This window comes from Fusarium tjaetaba (genome assembly GCF_013396195.1).
Source record: "Fusarium tjaetaba strain NRRL 66243 chromosome Unknown NRRL66243_c0000259, whole genome shotgun sequence".
Classification (NCBI taxonomy): Eukaryota; Fungi; Ascomycota; class Sordariomycetes; order Hypocreales; family Nectriaceae; genus Fusarium; species Fusarium tjaetaba.
Window position 1 is genome coordinate 44057 of NW_023501455.1, and position 18566 is coordinate 62622.

General features: G+C 49.1%; 6 protein-coding genes across 6 annotated transcripts; 4 read left to right on the forward strand and 2 right to left on the reverse strand.

Annotated features, from left to right (window-relative positions):
* Positions 1-2984: 2984 nt before the first annotated feature.
* On the forward strand, positions 2985-4370 carry FTJAE_10882 (DNA-directed RNA polymerase I subunit RPA43; the record flags this gene model as incomplete). The annotated part of the gene is made up of 1 exon (XM_037343766.1): positions 2985-4370. One exon carries the CDS (start codon positions 2985-2987, stop codon positions 4368-4370), a length of 1386 nt encoding a protein of 461 aa, XP_037202067.1.
* Positions 4371-4561: 191 nt separating this feature from the next.
* Positions 4562-5290, reverse strand: FTJAE_10883 (uncharacterized protein; the record flags this gene model as incomplete). The annotated part of the gene is made up of 1 exon (XM_037343767.1): positions 4562-5290. The coding sequence occupies one exon, from the start codon at positions 5288-5290 to the stop codon at positions 4562-4564; it is 729 nt and encodes a 242-aa protein (XP_037202068.1).
* Positions 5291-7161: 1871 nt separating this feature from the next.
* FTJAE_10884 (IBR finger domain protein) lies at positions 7162-8629 on the forward strand (the record flags this gene model as incomplete). The annotated part of the gene is made up of 2 exons (XM_037343768.1): positions 7162-8200; positions 8277-8629. The coding sequence occupies 2 exons, from the start codon at positions 7162-7164 to the stop codon at positions 8627-8629; spliced, it is 1392 nt and encodes a 463-aa protein (XP_037202069.1).
* A 477-nt stretch (positions 8630-9106) lies between these two features.
* Positions 9107-11108, forward strand: FTJAE_10885 (arylsulfatase; the record flags this gene model as incomplete). Its single annotated transcript, XM_037343769.1, has 5 exons — positions 9107-9476; positions 9523-10004; positions 10054-10540; positions 10595-10716; positions 10764-11108. The coding sequence occupies 5 exons, from the start codon at positions 9107-9109 to the stop codon at positions 11106-11108; spliced, it is 1806 nt and encodes a 601-aa protein (XP_037202070.1).
* A 1030-nt stretch (positions 11109-12138) lies between these two features.
* On the forward strand, positions 12139-12645 carry FTJAE_10886 (NADH-ubiquinone oxidoreductase B18 subunit; the record flags this gene model as incomplete). The annotated part of the gene is made up of 3 exons (XM_037343770.1): positions 12139-12169; positions 12244-12368; positions 12541-12645. 3 exons carry the CDS (start codon positions 12139-12141, stop codon positions 12643-12645), a joined length of 261 nt encoding a protein of 86 aa, XP_037202071.1.
* A 1603-nt stretch (positions 12646-14248) lies between these two features.
* On the reverse strand, positions 14249-15715 carry FTJAE_10887 (neutral amino acid permease; the record flags this gene model as incomplete). The annotated part of the gene is made up of 1 exon (XM_037343771.1): positions 14249-15715. The coding sequence occupies one exon, from the start codon at positions 15713-15715 to the stop codon at positions 14249-14251; it is 1467 nt and encodes a 488-aa protein (XP_037202072.1).
* Between the last annotated feature and the right edge of the window lie 2851 nt (positions 15716-18566).

The following is an 18566-nucleotide window of genomic DNA, read 5'->3' on the forward strand; positions in this document are numbered from 1 at the left end:
CTGACAACTCAACGCTGACACTGTGATTGTGATACTGTACGGATGCAGGCACCGTCCAAAATGGTCGCGCTACACAACAGCACCACCAAGAAATGCCAAATGCCTCAGGTTCCCAGACGGTGGATCAGATGAAAACTCATCCAACCAACTACAGCGTCTGCAGAGTCATCTAGGACTTGTCAAAAGTACCATCCTCAAGGCAGACTGTACAGTACCTTATGTTCTGTATAATAATTTCGCCGATGAGTGCTTTGAAATTGGACCTGGTGATGATCGTGATTGCCAAGCATTTGAGCAGTCAATGCCACAGACGGCTCGCAGCGGGAAGCCGATAAGCTTGTTTTATTTATTCTTCGTGTTTGTGGAGGAAACATGCCAAACATTCCTCTGTTTTCTTAATTAATTGTCGATCATGCCAATAAATCTGGGCATCTATTGACGGGAGCCTGCCTGTCATGTCCTGTTAGCTTCTGTGATGGAGGGCTTCACAAGAAACATCAAACATTGAGGGCTTGACCACGTCACAGTAAGACAAGGCAATTTGACCCGCGTTCTTGTACTGTACAGTACTGTTGGCCTGAGGTGGTCAAGTCAGGGTGAGGCCATAACTCCCGCTTCATCAACCGCTCTTCTTCCAAGGCACACGACGAATCATAGACAATCATCTTGCAGTCGTCATCTTGGTCTTATTCCTGCAAGTATTGCCAGTGCAATTGGCCGAACCAGCAAGCCAAGGCTTCATTCATCATCACTCTCTCCAAGAGGTACTGTGCTCTTTTCAGCTTGTCATTCATACTGTGCGCACCTTTTTTCCACAATTGCACCCACAAACTGTGTCTCGTCGTTGTGGAGTTTCTTGATGATGGGGGCCAGAACAAGGTTTTCCTTTCTCCTCTTAGACGAAGCACTTTAGCGGCTTTCCAGATTTTCGGGCTTTTTCTCGCCCGGCTTTAATAAGAGAAAAGAGAACCCACTCACACAGTTCCGCACCTACACAAATCCAGAAAGTATTCCGTGGGATAAAGAGCAGACCTCTGGACTAGAACGCCATTGGCTCGAGAACTGGTGGCTGAAGCTTGTAGGGCGGACCGCGAGACCCTTTCAAGACTTGACCGCGGCAGAGGCACCAGCCAAACCACATGGCACTTGACACTTCCCATTCATCTTTGACTTTCTCTTTGACTCGAGGAGACAAAAAAGCCTCTGATTCAAAGACTGAAACTCTGCGGCTTTGTTAACCAGAATAGAAAGCTATTTCCGACCGGCATTCACCACACACTATCACGACTGACACGGCCGTTTATGACATCTTCCACGCACGTTTCTTTCGCCTCTTCCATGTTTCTGCTCGTCGTTCTAGAAAGTAAATCTCGGTTGAGATAGAGTTCCAACCCTCTACCAGCCTCCGAGTTACCTGTCCGCCGGTTCTGGCCGATCTTGTACACAATCACATTCTTTCCGTTATGTACGCCTCGTAGAACCGTCACAGGCGCCGTCCAGCACGCCATCAATTGCTAGGTTATGGACGGTTGTCCGGCCGTTCAACAACACAAGCTTCGCTTCGTAGTGTCTTCTCCACTTGACCTTCTAAACAGAGTCTGGATAACTTTTGAGTCAGGTTTGTACTTGTTGACCGAGTATGAATGCATTGCTGTGATTCGGTCGCATGGTGCTTTACATGGTGGCTGCAAACATCAAGGTGGACTCTCAACACATTGTTTACCTTCCAGCTTGGTCTATGATGCTAGGTTCTCGGCTCATGCATCGGCTACATGGACATTCCTTCGTCATGCAAGTCAGGCGATTCATGGTGAGAATGGCTTTCGCAGAAATCTAGAGCGTTTGTGGTTCCGATAACGCAGAAAGTATTGTTCGTTGTTGGTCCGGGCATCTCGCTGTTGTCTGCATCTTGTTGCTTTCTCCGAACCATGACTCTCAGGACCCTTCTTTCGAGCGCAGATGAACAAGACTTCACTAGATCTTCCTACTGAACAATCCCTTGACTTCAATATCTGGGGTATTGTGGAATTGGCCCACGCTCGTATTCTCCGTCGACACTCCGGTGCTTGAAGGGCCGTTCCGACGTACATTGGGAACTCCTGTATATCACCCCCACTCACGATCGTCTGGGGAAATACGAACTATTGATCTCCTATGCAAGCTTGACAGTTCCCTGTGGACCGCAGATAGATCGAGTCCTTGACATGTTGATCGTGCATGAGTGCAGTTAACTTCTTGATCATGGAGACTTCCAGGTGGCAATGCCTCCGTGATCGGTCTTTGGCTAGATAACTTGAGATGGTGTGAGGGCAGGTCTTGTGATGTTGTTCTAAGTGTCATGATAAAGACCTTACTCGCTCGATTCCCATATGTGTGCTCTCATCGTTGGACTAGACGGCCAACCGGCAAGTTGCCCTCTTGATCATTAACTCTCAAACTCTCTAGTTATCGTAGTGGTCGTTGTAATCTTGGGCATCCACCAGGTATCTCACTTTGCCGAGGCCGTATATTCATCCGGGTTGAACTGTCTTTCCTCGACTGCGGTATTTTATTCCGAAGATGCAAGGTTGAAGTTACTTGTTGATTGTGTGCATTAGGCTAGCGCCTATTGTTGTCAATCAGCCCGGTGGGTTGCCCAACAAACAAGACTTCAACAGCCAATTGCACATCTAATGTGCCAATTCTGCAGAGGGTCGAAAACATGAACGAAAAAAAAGAATACGGTAGAGTCTGCAATCATAGAGTTAGTCAGAGGGCACGTGAAATGGGAGCGATAGTGGTCCTTGGCTATAGAATGAGGACAAAGATACGTGCTGTAGGGTAGTCAAAATCCGAACCCAAGGTGAACATGGTGAAGCCCCACCAAACTCGGTGAGTTCGCTGAACTCTACGATAAGATAAGCCAGAATTTAATTTTTTCGAGTCTCTTCGGCTTCTTCAATACCATACGACCGCGATAGCTTCGCAACAGGCCCGACACAACAATGGCGCCAATTGACCCCGCCGCTTCCAAGGCTGAAAAGAAGGCGAAAAAGGAGAAGAAGCGAGCCCGAGAAGAAGATGCAGTTGCCGACACAGAGCGAAAGCATAAAAAGTCAAAGAGCGTCGCTGCCGCAGAAGCACCTGAAGCCAGCAGCGATCTGAAGGCCGAGAAGAAAAAGAAGAAGAGCAAGAAGGACAAGCATGCCGAAGATGCAGTCGCGCAACCAGAGACTGAAGCTCCAGCGGTAGAGGATAAGCCGGAGAAGAAACATAAGAAGAAGAAGCATCATGATGCGGAAGTTGCAGCTACAGAAGAGGCCGATACCCCGGTTGTAGCGGACAGCGAGAAGAAGAAGAAGAGCAAGAAGCACAAGGAAACCGAAGCGATAGAAATTGCAGAGCGACCCAAGAAGTCCAAGAAGAACGAGACCGCTGTTGAGCCCGAAGAGGATGCTTCACCCGCCGACCCTGACGCTATGGATGTTGACATGCCTCCTCCCGCCAAACCTTCAAAGTCGAGCAGCAACATTTACCAACCACCCGATATCCCCGCGAACCCTCAATTCCCCTTCTTCACACAGACCGTGTCACTCTACGAGCCTCTCTTCCCCATTGGCTGGGCACAGCCTGTCACAAACTGCCAGCAACAGCACCTCTCACATCTCCGAAACAAGTACGTGCCTTCGCTGCGCGGTGTTCTTCTCGACTACAAGAATGTTGCTTTCGGCGAAAACCCTGGACGAAAGGGCGCGGCTACGGATGATGAGTCGCCGGCGACTGTCATGGCCAAGGGCGAGTCTGCTGTTGGCTTTGGCTGGATTACTGCCGATGTTGACCTTTTCGTGCCGAGTCGCGGTGCTTGGATGGAGGGCAGTGTTAATTTGCAGACTGAGGGACACATTGGTGTTGTTTGCTTTGGCAAGTTCAACGCTTCAATTGAAGCTCGTCGACTTCCTCCCGACTGGAAGTGGGTTCCCAACGAATCCCCCGAGGCTCAAGGCTTCGAGGAGACCGCTTCAGTCATCACCGCCGACGATCACGGTGTAGTTCGTCAAATCCACAGCACCGGTTTCTGGGCCGACGGCAACGGCGACAAAGTTAAGGGCAAGATTCGCTTCCGGATACGCAACTTCGACGTCGGCACTAGCGGTGAGACTAGCTATCTCAGCTTGGAGGGTACAATGCTCGACAAGGCTGGTGAGAAGGCCGTTGTCGCTGAAGAGGCAGAGACAGCCAAGATGCGAAAGGGCAAGAAGGGCAGCCAGCGCGTCCAGAGAAGACGTATTCCCGAGTTCGCAATGACGCGCTTCGCTGTAGAGGGAGAGGAGCAGACGGAGGATAACGAGGCGGAGAAGCGCGAGGTGTTGGCGCTGCCCGAGGATCTGTAAAAGAAAAGCATGGGACTATAGGGAGCCAGGAGTTGTGTGATACCTCGATTTAATGATGAACACTGCTATCAAAAAGTTTGCGCTAATGCTAAAAGATCGCTGCCTTTGTCGTCACAAAGGATCCTGCCCAGTACTTATATACAAAAACGACCCAATCCTTAACGCCGAATACGTGATACATAAAAGACTGCTCATGCAGCAGCCTTGACCATAGGCTCCCATGGTCGAGCCAAGTTCCAGAGATATACTTCTCCGATGGGCTCTTCGCCCAAGGCCTTGACGAGAATGTGTTGAAAGAGAGGGACGTTGGAGAAGAGAGGGGCAACAGGGGATATCGATCCTCGATCCCAACCGGGAGAAAGGCCATGCGCCCATGAAGGCTGTCGGACGAAATCCTCAACCTTGTCGTGATATGCGTCCCAGTCACCAGAGTGATCGTTCACGACCACCTGAAACCTCACACCCTGAATATCAACAGTGATGCGCTGCACCATGCTCGGAAACCCAGCCTCAGCTCCTGAACTCAGAATCCAGGTATAATCTGTCTGATCACCGTTGCTCTCCCAATCATACCAAACCTGTGTTCCCATCTCAGAAAAGTCATTAAGAACAAGACGACCTTCTGCATCAAAGCTCAGCTCGCAATGTCGTGCGTCAATACCTGGCAGTGATGGCAGAACAACATCGCATATTGAAGAATCGGAACCGAGAACGAAAGAACCAGGGCGTTTGGGGGCTTTGTCGAAAGAGAGTTTGATGGCGCGAGAGGGACGGCTGCCGAGGAGGTTTGGGAGGCGAGAGAGCAGAGTTGGAGATGAGGTTGTTTGCACGGCGCGGGAGATGTTGGAGGGCAGATGTGTTGTTTTGTCGGCGAGTGAGTTTCGCGCTGTGGGGACTAGCCAGGCGATGATGTCGGACATGATGATTATTAAAGATTGAAGTTGAGAGAATGTGGTGGTGAGAGAGGGTATATAGTGAGTTGACCAAAGATGGTGTTAATGATATTGGCGGTATAGTGTAACAGGGCTCAAACGAGAGAAGCCAAATACTCAAAGTGATGAGAATGATTTAGTTGCAATAGAATAAAAAGAAGAAAGCACGCTGAAAAAAGACTGTCGAGTTAATCTTGGTGGTGTTGACCCACGGTTTATATCGTAAGTCAATATCTCACCCAACGCCGTTGCGCCGACAACCACTGGCCATCAATGCACCGCGCCGAACGCGACGCGAATACCATGAGAGGCTCAGATGTAGAAATACTCGAAAACACTTGTTTCAATCTGCTAGGCTGCTCTCTGTTGTGGTGTTTGACCGTGGGTGAACGAGAGCCAATCATTTTTGGTGGTCCTGGAGATGGGGATAGCGGGAGCCAGTGGACGACGGGACCGGGGAAATGGATGAGAAGAGAAAGGTAGAAGGCATTTTAGGCGATGATAATGCTCTTGGAAGGTTTGGGTGACGGGATTTGATGTGTTGTTTGAAATGGTAGGTTGGAGTATGCTTAAGTGAGTGATCGTGGAGTTGGACCTTGCATGCATTTGACTGACTCATAGGGTATTTTGTTTCATGGACTCTGTTGTTGAGATCTTATCTCGAATAAAAGTTAATCATTAATCTGAGATCTGTGGCAAAAGAGAAACTAGGCTTTGTATCTTCACATTCCGTAACTTGTTCCATACCAGTTAGGCATGCATCAACTCAAGAGGTCTGCGTTACTCGACAAGAACAGTCGAAACATGATACCAAAAAGGAGAAGGGGGTTATTTTGAGACTGGATATAGGCGGCTAGGCTTCTCTCTTGGCTGTTGACGGAGTGGGACTATCCGACAAGCACGGCCTTTGATTTGGCAGCCTGTCGATCAGCACAAAGTCCAGTTCCATGGCAACGACAGGAACAAACGGAGCATGAGCAATTATCCTGAGTACATACGTACAGATATATGGCTTGGCTGTTTGCCGTTTCCATCCACAAGCCCTCAAAGTTTGTTCCTTTGTGACACATTGTTCAGTTGACACTCGGCGACGGTGTACGCGAGAGAGAGACTGACTATCAGGATGCGGCAGCCGAAGATGATGGAAGGTCTAGTATCTATGATAAATCGTGTACTTATGAACGTAGTCTCTCAACCCATGTAAACAATCATTAGTCTTCACATGCTTGTTGGCTTGCTTGTGCTTTGGCTTGTTACCCAGCATGCATACACCATCTACCGAAGCAGCAAAGATAAACTGGTGACAAGTGCAAGGGCAATTACCTTGAAGAGATTATTATAAATAGTCCTCTTTCTCACGGGCTGGACTTGATCCCATTAAGTATTTCTTTTCTATCTTATATATTATCGGCCTCGAGTATTATATATAGCATTTACCTTTACTACAGTCTCTTACAAACCCTAGGTTCAATAAATTACCAGGATGATATCAGTCTGCCCTCGGTTCAATCATAGCTTGGGGAAGAGTTCAGTTCGTTACATCACATGGGAAGACAGTGTCAAAGTAAAGCAGCTCGTTGTGCTTTTGGCTTGGTCTAACGACTTTCAGGTACTGACACAAGGAACACATGAAGTATTATGGATTTCTAACCCTCAAATGGGATATGAGGTGTTCTCCGACTTTTGGCACTGCGAGCCAGCCGTCAGGCAGCGCGAGTGGTTCACTGCCGCTTGCCAACGCCTGCACCAAAAGCCGTTTCCCCTTCTCTTTAGAAGCCCACGACCTTGTTTCTTCGGCAGACCCGACCTTTCTCTTTCTATTTCTCTTCCTCATTCCCATCTCACCATCAACCTCCACAATGGATGATCCCAACGACCACGCGATCGCCCTCAGCATTGCGCAGGCCGTCGAGGCCGATGCAGAGCTGATTGCCACCCTCATTCGTGAAGAAGAACAAGCCAGACGAGACTTCGAATTGGCTAGGCAGCTGGAACAGAACCCAGATGCCATCCTCGAAGAAGGTGGCGGCGTTGATCATGGTGGGCTTGATGACGAAACGTATCGTACATTGCAAGCTTTCAATATCGCTGTACAGCAAGAAGAGAGCACTGCAGTTGAGGCGGAACCCACTCACGAGGAAACCCACGAAGCCCCGAGTGTTGCTGGAGGAGATGAAACGGATGTTGGGAGTACCATTGATGATGACCCACAGGTTGACGCCGAGGACCAAAGCAATTACGAAGCTTCTCAAGATGACGTCTTCCACATGGACGAAGTTGGGATCCAGGCAGAGGATAGCCAAATCAACGGAATTCAACCCGAGGACACTCAGGAAGAGCGAGATGCCGACGAGCACACAGGAACCGCTCAGGCTGCACCTCCCGCTCCTCCAGACCTACATGTCGAGACAAAGGAGTGTCTCTACTGCACCGACAAGCTCCCCATCGACATGGTTTTCGAAGCGCCCTGCGCCCACGCAATGTGCCAGCCATGTCTCATCAGAAGCATTCAGACAGCGATGAAAGACGAATCTCTCTTCCCGCCAAAGTGCTGCGGTCAGGCTATTCCTATGGACACAACAAACACCTTCATTCCAGAGGACTTGTTGACCGAGTATGAAAACAAACGCGACGAGTTCGAAACCACCAAGCGTACTTACTGTAGCGACCGGACATGCTCTGCGTTCATACCTTTGAGTTACATCCATGCTGGTAATGCCCGCTGCACTCGCTGCGAGAAAAGGACGTGCCTTAATTGTCTGAGCGAGGCACATGAGGGTACATGTGCCGATGACTCCGAGTCACAACGAGTTGTTCGCCTGGCGGAGGAAAACGGATGGCGCCGCTGTGAACAGTGCAAGAACATGGTCGAACTGACCCATGGCTGTTTCCACATCTGTAAGTTTATCGGACATACGGTACCTCATTTTGGCTTTTGCTCCGTACATATCTAACCATTTGTGTGATGATATAGCTTGTCGATGCGGCCACCAGTTCTGTTATCTGTGCGGGAGGCAGTGGAAGACCTGTAACTGTCCCCAGTGGAATGAGCGTCACCTCCTGGGGCGGGCAGGAGAACTTGCTGCTATTGTTGCACAGATACAACCACGAGTAAGACGAGCAGCACCTGTTGCGGCAGCACCTGTTGCGGCCCTTGGATGCCGTCACCGAAACTACAGACCCTTTGACCGTGTGGAGGGTCAAGATGAGTGCGACGATTGTGGGAGTGAGATGCGGCAATACATCTTGTCTTGCCCAGAGTGTGAGCTCGTGCTTTGCCGTCGCTGCCTCGAGACTCGCCGACGCGAGTCGTGGAACTCAGGTTGAAGTTGGGTTGGCTCTTTAGCTTCCTCGGATCTCTCCTCCACTCGGATCCAATTTAGTGGGGTTGTTAGTGGTTTAGTGGTAAACCTCCCTTGTGGAGAAAGAAAACATCGGAGCTTAAAATATGATGTCAAAATAAAACCAGCAAGATGTATTTGAACTTTTGCTACATTACTCGGGCTCTTTTTGTCACTTAGGATCAGGGTCCTGAGTTTTCTTACCTCCCTAGACATCATGCAAGCACTAACGTTGACGCCATCAAGTCCCTGGACAACACCATCCGCGGATAAAGCCATTACCTGCGATAGCGGTATTTCCGATAGATATTTCTTGTAGCGATGGACATTGAAAGAATCCCATAATAGAAGTTGCCCTCTCGAGAAAAATACCGAAAGACCGAGCCAGAAGGCATTGTATTACCACCCTTCTAATTGTCTTGCAGAAGTCCACTTACATTGACGCCTTTGACGTTTCATCGACATGCGACCCCCAGCTTGGATACAGCCAGTGCTGTTAGCAAGCTCTCTGCTTTCCCAAAGTACCAATGCGTTGTTCAACTACGAAGCAGAAGACCAGGCCGTTCTGACGCCAGATAATGACGCTGTATCAAGCAAGCCAAAGACAAGCATTGGTGGGAAGAAGAACATCGTCTTCATTCTCACAGACGACCAAGACGCTGTCCTAGACTCCGTCTCTTATATGCCTAAACTCAAAGAGTATATCATTGACAAGGGCACATCATTTGTCAACCACTTCACCACCACAGCCATCTGCTGCCCATCTCGTGTTGCACTTTGGACAGGAAAACAACCTCATAACACGAATGTAACAGACGTCAATCCACCATATGGTACGTTGAAGGTTTTAGTGATGAAGAAAAAACGCTGATTAAAAAGGTGGCTTCCCTAAGTTTGTCTCACAAGGACTGAACGATAACTACTTGCCTGTATGGTTAAAGGAAGCCGGGTACAACACATACTACACCGGCAAGCTCTTCAATGCTCATACCATAAACAACTACAACTCGCCTTATCCTGCAGGATGGACGGGAACAAACTTTCTCCTTGACCCGGGCACGTATGACTATCTGAATCCCATCTACCAACACAACCAGGAGCCGCCAGTTCAACACAAAGGAGTTCACACTTCAGACTTGATTTACAAGCATGCACATGAACTTCTCAAGGAAGCCATTGATTCCGAGAATCCATTCTTCGTTGCAATTGCCCCTGTTGCGCCGCACTCCAACGTTAACCTGAGACGGCAACCTGGAAATCCGAGTGCACCTCTTATGACCATTCCTATTCCTCTTGAGAGACACTCTCATCTCTTTGAGGAGGTTAAGGTCCCAAGGACGGAAAACTTCAACCCGGACTCGGTAAGTTCTAATGAGACTTGGACTAGAGCCAATGCTGACAGTGGAACAGCCTAGTGGCGTGAGCTGGATTCACAAACTCGCCCAGCTCAACGATTCATCAGTCTCGTATCTTGATGACTTCTACCGAGCTCGTCTCCAGGCTCTTCAGGGTGTCGACGAGATTGTAGAGCAAGTGACTAAGCAGCTTGAAGATGCTGGCATACTTGACGAGACATACATCATCTACAGTTCTGACAATGGGTACCACCTGGGCCAGCACCGACTGCCTCCTGGTAAGGAATGTGGCTTTGACGAAGACATCCGCGTACCACTCTTCATCAGAGGTCCAGGTGTATCCTCCGGATCCATCGAGAATGCCGTGACTACACACATCGACCTTGCTCCTACGATTCTCAGACTCGCAGGTGCGGACCTTCGCAGCGACTTTGACGGAACTCCTATTCCGGTGTTGCTCACTCAGGAGAATAAGCGACATGAGCACGTAGCGGTCGAGTACTGGGGCGGTGCCATCGCTGAGGGTGAAATTGGCGGCTTTGGTGTGTTCGGTCGACCTTTGATATTGAGGTCAATACGCTGACAGAGTGCTACAGATGGTAAAGGCCAGATCTTTGCACAGAATAATACATACAAGGGTGTGAGGATAGTGCATGAGGACTACAGTCTTTACTACTCGGCTTGGTGTAACAATGAGCACGAGCTCTACGACCTCAAGGTACGTTGTCCCCATAGGTCTTGATCAGCGATACTCATATTGTTTAGACGGACCCAGGACAGTTAGACAACCTGTTTCCTCACGATGATTCGAAGGCCAACGTTGCACTCCTGGGAACCACTGCCGGGCAGGTCCTCAATCGCCTTGATGCTCTAATGCTCGTATTGAAGTCATGTAAAGGCAACACATGTATTGAACCATGGAAGACTCTGCATCCGGAGGGTGGCGTGACGAGCTTAAAGGATGCTCTTCAGGCCAAATTCAACGCCTTCTATAAGGAGCAGGTGAAAGTTCGATTCGATCGTTGTGAGTACGGATACTTGATTGATGCTGAAGGACCTCAAGTTGGATATGAGTATCGTGAGGGCCTGGAGTGGCATCATTGGACCTGAGGGGCTGTCTCGTGATTATGACGGTACTGTTAGTAGTCTACAAAAGATAATCTATAGCATCTGCTGCTACTTAAGATAAAGTCAAGAATAAATGTGAGAGAATATATAACGAGGTTTCTTCTCGATAATAAGTGGCGTGATTAATGTGAGACAGATCGAGAGTCGGCCTTTGTCGGCATGGGTCATGCATCACGACTTTATCAAACCAAGGGTGGAGTACTGGAATATATGGCCTTGTGATATATTTGAGCTTCGCCGAAGCTGGGCATGCGCTGACATCGTGTTTTTCTTACGTGATGCAGACCTCGAGATCAAAAGCTTGCTTTCCTTCGGCACCCTTAAGCAGTTTGTGAGGAATATTGAATGGGCTCAAACCTAAGTGGACAGACAGCGCTTCTAGTAGGCCTACCGGAGAACATTAGGGTTCCAAGGAAAGCTTTCAGAGAAGCCTGATCATTTTGCTTGTCGTGCCTTGCGAACTGTAAGTCAAAGCGTCAGTCGATAGAACTGTCTGCGATGAAGTGCTAGATGCCAATATGCTGATTGACCGGAGGTAGAAGTTCGTGGATTGAAGATTACGTATAAGACAAAGAAAGCAAGAAACCAGAAAAAGATGAAGTAGAGCATTGTGCAATTCAATTGTCTTGCTGGTTGAATGTCTGTCTCTTCACCAAGGTGCAGGTTCGGAGCCGGTGGTGAACGGCCCCACTATCTCCGGCACAGATGAGGTGAAGTCGTGATCATCTCAGGCTCGCAACAAATAGTACAAGAGGTCAGGCAGAGTTACACGAAGAAAATAATACTACCACCACTCCAAGAAGCATTATCATTAAATTCAATGCAGCACAGGGCGACTTGGTGATTTGAAGTCGGCATGGTAATTCACGAGTGTTCATTGGACAGAAATCCATTTCTGCCGGAAATACAAGGCACAAACCGACGCATCCGACTTTGAACCGAAAGAGCATCTCACGACAGCTCTGCCAATCCAAGACAACCTCACATCTCGAAGTCCAATTGATCAGCAACCATGGCTTCCGACGCTATCACCGAGCCGCGGCGTACGTACCGACCCGATTACTCATACTCGAGCGACTTTTTCCTACCGAATATCGACCGCTGACTTACTGAGCAGAAGCGACCCGCGAGGAGATGCGCGATGCCAAACTTCCTCTGGCCTACCGAGACAGCTGCGCTCACCTCTTGATTCCTCTCAACAAGTGCCGACGGGATACGTGGTATGCCCCCTGGAAGTGCTCGGTAAGTCAATTACCCTTTTCCAGAGCTTGAGCCGAAGGAAGCCCAAGTCCGCCGCTACACCAAGCTCAGCCCAGCCCGTCCAAGCTTCCGCCCAACCAAAAAGCCGATCATTACCGAGATACCAATACCAATATCAATAAGACACCATGCTTACGCTAGAGGGATTGACTAGGATGAGCGACATAGCTACGAGAAGTGCCAGTACGTCGAGTTCAAGAAGCGAGTCGCCAAGATGGACGAGTTGAGGGAGTCAAAGGGAGGTGCACGAAGCAACTAGAGGACCAGACAAATATTCCCGGGTATAGGGCCGGGCCGGAACTGTACATTTTTACAAACAAGCCAAGCCAATGTGTTTGACAAAGAAACCGGAATAGAAAGAGGCATTCCACCTGAAATGAAACGCAATCGAGAACAAGACGAACGAGAAAGACGAAATTGTGAAATGAGGGCGGATCCTACATGGCGTGAACAACTGGAATCGATGGGCTAATGGAAATAGGCAAGCGAGGAGGTTTGGGCAGAGCCTCATGAGATGCTGATGTGCACTTGCACGGCATAAGAGAGGGACCGGCAAAGAGTGGAGGAACAGTGGGACTTGGGAGTTGAATAGTGACAGGAATAAGAGCACGACTTGCAATGTCGCAGGACATCGTGGCGGAAATACCCTGTCTGGACCGGCACAAGACGACAAATACGCCGACGTGGTGTTGTACCGGTTCCAAGAGGTCCAAGGGTGAGAATTATATAACGAGGCCGTGAGCCACCGAGAGATTGTGAAGTTGAGTTGGAGATTGTCAGACAGGTTTAGTTGTGGCGTTTTCCATGATTTCCTCCCATTTGTCGCCTGAATATCACCAAGTTTTTTGTTCTTCAGTGCGTTGACCATCCATCGGTAGTTGGTTTCCGCAGAGCCTCAACACCAATATTTCTATCGCCAAGTTCTTATCGATTGCTGATCGACCAGCTTGAGCCTTGACCATGGCTTTGAGAGTCACGATAAGATATGGACGACTTTTGCCGCTGTGCTTAGCCACTTGATGGCTGAGGCATGGTGAAACTGATGATCAACGCGAACACCGGAATTCGTCGGCTCAAGAAGACACAAGGGGATGGTATTTCTCCTTTTCCCTTCACCTTGCACGCGATAGGGCAGATGACGACGAGTCGTGGAGCTTATTGCGAGTGGCATTGTCCCAGCGCATCACGAGTCAGACCATGTTCACTTCAGCCTCGCAGGTGCAAGTTCCAGGAGGCTCATGCGCTGAAAAGAGCCGCATGCAGGCGGTTCGAGCAAAGTTTTACGCTATGCAAGGTCCCACTCGCCCCAAAGTCAGGCAGTCAGCGGGTGGCTTGGCGGCAAATCCACTTTAGCATCCGAAGATCCTGGCAATGGAACCACATTCAACGTGATTCCCTTGAGATGAGATCCACTACCGATCCATCAAAGATTCAGGCAAGCCAACCTTGTGTCAACGACGATCCACTACCGACGTGAACCGGTTTGGCTCGGGACATGATTATGACTGCCATCAACCGGCCCGGTTGTGGTCGTGAGCGTCGACTCGGCCGGCTGTGGATACATATATATCCCAGGCTCGCGTCTTGGATTTCCTGCCAAGACTACCACTACGGAGTCTCCGGTGACTTCACGAGAACACAATTGGATCACCACACGTTACGTGGAACCACTATTTGATTTTCTCTTATATAACAGTTTCTAACAAACGCTGACTGAAAATAACATGACACACATATACAGGGATGACAGAATTCAGGAGATACCAACGTAATGCTCTTACAAAGGGTGAAAGAATGATTCCCGCTGTCTAAACGAAAAGAATAACTGGATACTTTACTTCATACACGAGTCCGAGACCTGCTCAGAAGAGGGCATTGCTTCCGCAGTCGAAGACGCCCTGGATGGAACTGGAGTCGTTGGCAAACAGGTCCAACAGCTCCGTGATAGATGACCACAGACCAGCCGCGTTCATAAAGATTGAGATGGCGATGAGGAATGCGTTGACACAGGTCAACAGGATCTTGGTGGGGCTGGCAAGCATCTGGTGCCAGTTCATGTGGAACCAGAATACGGCGCTGAAGCCAAATGTGAACCACGAGATGGTAGTCGCCGAGGCAATAGACAAGATAGAGTCGAACACGGGGATGGCGTTGGAGAGGATGAAGCAGAGTGCCCAGAAGACGGTCACGATGGTCATCCAGATGGACCAAGAGCGAACATTGTTGGCAGTCATCTCGCTCTGGAGCTTAAAGTGCTTCATCACCTGGACGTACACATACTTGATTCCGGTGTGGCCAAAGGCGAGTCCGGTGGACAGAACAGCGGGGAGGACAATGCCGTAGGCGATCTTGGCAATGTTCTCTGAAGCCGAGCCGAGGGCGGGCGAGACGGTGTACTCGCCAGCAAGACAATAGATGGCTATAGCCACGATAACGTAGAAGGTGATGGACACAACCTCCAACCAGGCAAGGGCAAAGCCAAAGTCCTTGACGGGGTCGATCATCTCAGCCATGTAGGTGACGAAGTTGATGTTACCAGAGTAAGCGTAGCAGATCTTGAGGCAAGCGTTGAGGCCAGAGCGGAAGTCGGGGTTCGCTACGATCTTAATGTCCTTCTTCCAACCGACGGGCGCAGCGGTAGGGTTCTTGACTCCGAGGGAGATCATGACCAGCACTGAAGCGGCGATGACGGAGACCATGCAGGGGATGCCGGACTGCGAGACGAACTTGGAGGTTCGGGGCGCGCAGAGGACCCAGCAGCAGAGACAGCCGACGCCGATGAAGCCCACAGTGCAGATGGAGTGGTTGGAGATCGTGTTGAAAGCGATAGAGAGCGTGACACTCGCCGAAGCAGCTGTCATGATCACCTGGACCAACAGACCGATTCCAGAGGCGATAGCAAGAGGACGACCGCCAACAACTTTGGTCATGTCAACGACGTTCAACACATGAGGATGTCTTCCAAAGAACTGCTTCAGCACGAACGCAGTATACCACGATAAAAGACCAATGCCGATAATGGCAATAAGACCAAGAATAATACCCATTGTCTTGAGGACGCTGGGTAACGACAGCACACCGAGACCGACTTGGTTGGTAAGTAGAGCAAAGGTGGTGTCCCATTTTGTCATGTTGCGGAAGTTCTTGGAGCCCTCGCCGCCGCCGAAGCCATTGTCTACGACGGGGACGTTGTGGGCGGAGTGAAGATCTATATCGTGGCCCTTTTCATGGTCGAGGGGTACTTTCTCTTTGCTGTTTGTTTTGCTGGAGTCGTGGCCTTGACCTGAAGGGTAGATGTCGTTGTGGACGTCTTGAGGATATGTAGACATGATGGCGGCTATGTGCGTGTAGATGAGTATGTGTATATGGTGGGTATATAATTATATTTAACAGACTTTGCTTGCTTAGGGAGTACACATGAGTTATGATATATGATGGGGTATATAAGATGGATGAGGAGGAAGGGGAGGATGAAGTGCAAGTTAAACACAGAGATGGAAGAGGAATATATAAGATACTGAGTTAGCAAGGCTAAGCAGACAGGTAGGTCGGATAGAAGCTCGGGATTCCCTCATTAAGCTCCGCGTAGAGATTGGATTCTGGCCGTGCTTTGCTTGGTATTTGGGGGGAGCGGGTTCCACCAAGATAGGACTTGTAGTCGGCGAAAGGGCAGCCTTGGAATTTCTGGGGAGACCCTCTTTCTTTACGCCGTACCTATCTACGGAGTAGTACATCAGTCCGTTTGGGGGCAAAACCATACCTTGTTCTTCTCTTCGTACTCAGTTTAGACTATGAGGTAACAAGTCAGCTGTGATGATCATCTCATACCCTCGAATCTCCCCATGTGGATTCTCTCTCTCGTGAGGAGATACTCTTCACTTGATGCTGCACCGCCGTAGAGTAGATGCAGGACCCTTGGGGCAAAGCACTCCACGTTCTTAGTGAGGGATTACATGGGGTTTGAATTGAGCGTTTCTGTTAGGTATTTGCATGGTGCAATTTGATGGAGTAAAAAGCTGGGGACATGGGAAAGGGATCGGAGTGGTGGGAACGCGCTAGAAGGCCGTCATGTTACGTACATGACAATGACAATCCCAAGCCGATTAGCAGCAGCGAGACTGGACCGGTTTGCCCGTTGTTTTGGGGCTATAAATCCGGGCCGTTAGTAATGACTGATCTGCATGTTGCTGTAGACTTGGGTGTATGTATCTAAAGCTGTTGTCATCACTTGGTAGTTATAGGGTCTATCATGAATGATCTTCATCATGGTATCCATGAGACTCCATGATGTCTGTACTCTACTGCAATACCTTCTCATGAATTGGGTCTTCTCATGAGTCTCTGGGGACAATATGTACTTGTCGATGGCTTGTTCGCCTTTGAATTGTGGCTCCAATAAGCTTGGCTACACTCATCCGAAAAAGGCAATAAAGCTACAAGTTACCTAGTTTCAAAACTTTTTTTTTTTCACTGAATTCGAGGCTGACGGGCACGTTACCGAGAGAGGGTTAAATCCGCAGCATGGACCCGAGGTGGAGATTCCCTTTCTGGCCTCTTTTTTTCCATAGCAACTTTGTTTAATATGTCTGATGTTTTGAGGATCATGCCACTCGAAGTTGAAGGGCATGGATTTGGGTTCTTGTGTTTCTGTTATGATATGGAAAATGCTGCTGTTGAGTTTTCGCCACGCCAAGATTTGGGGCTTGGAGGTGCGGAACAAGGGGAGGGGACTGATGTGCTGTTTTGGGGAAATTTGGAGAGATTTTTGGAGATGTGTTTAAATTTACAGGGGTGAAGTCCACTGAAGAAGCACTATAATTGTATTTTCTCTTCTGAAGAACAGTCAACTGGTTTATCGAAGATATGGATGGGTTGAACAACCAAGTAACCACGAGTCAACGAAACTACGTATTACTGAGGAATGAGCTTATTACAATGTCATGCAAGAGTCAGTCACTGCGGCTTACAGTATCCTCACCGCGGAAAATAACCCCAAGCATCCCTGTCCTTCATGTCGTCATTCCTAATCCCTGACAATGTACCTCTTTTTTGCCTCAGGGGTTTCGGTTCATCCATCCTGCACGCACACACTGCAAGAAAAGCAAAAAGGAATTCTAGTCGAATTCTAGAAGATTATGGCGTGGGGTGTTCCGTGATACGATATTCGGTCTGAGTCCGTTGCCAAGAGAACACGGCTTGAACTTTTTTTACTCTCGTGAACCTATTAATTCAAGGCCATTCGTCTTGGCAGAAAAGAGTGAGATGGTATATTACGAGTCACTCGGCTTTTACGTACAATAAACAAAACCTGTCCATTGTCCCCATGGGACATCTCCATATTCCCCCAGCAATTTCACCTCGGGATATCCGGGGCACTCCAGCTTTTCGTTCTCTTGGCTATTAGAACGCAGTGTGTTTGAAGAATGTTGTGACCAAACCGAAATATTATCGACAGACGTGTCCTGTGCGTGGAGGTAATGCCGATGTCCTGAATCATGCTATTTCCTAAATGGTGCACTATAGGCTCTGCCGCCGGCAGCTAGATGGGTGTCTTCCGGTTCTTGTTTGACCCTGTAGATCTGGGAATTCTGCGGCTTGCAGGGGTGGGCTGTGCTAATGCATCATTCGATGCGAGTTTGTCTTTTGGGTAGAATGCAATACACCAAGATCGTCAGTGTTTCTGGAAGGAATCGATGGATAACGGTTCGACTATCGTCGGTCCAAAAGCAAACACGATAGACACCTTCACAGCCTATCATGTACTACACTGTCAAAACAGTGAGATCATATCTTCATCAACCCTCTGAATCGTTATGCATCAAGCCGTCTCGTACCGAAGCTTGGCTTCTCAACATGGCAAGTATCATCTCCCCAAGCATCCGTCAATCTCCCAAAGTCTTGGCCGGTAAAAACATCCGGCCTCCCCAAACTCACTCACCGCAGATCCTGAATCCTCATATTTACAAAAGAAACATCATGACAATAACTCTTGTAAGTAATAAAGGCCGATAATCCGGATACCTATCACATCACATCACAGAGTTGGGCCTCATGAGGGTCTGAGCATAATTCACGTCCCCGTCGCTTCAGCGGAAAGAGTCGGTCTTTCTCGCCAGTGCTTCTCCGCTTGCTGAGGGCTTCACGTCCAATAAGCTTGGTTAGCGAGTGTTTTTGTCTGTG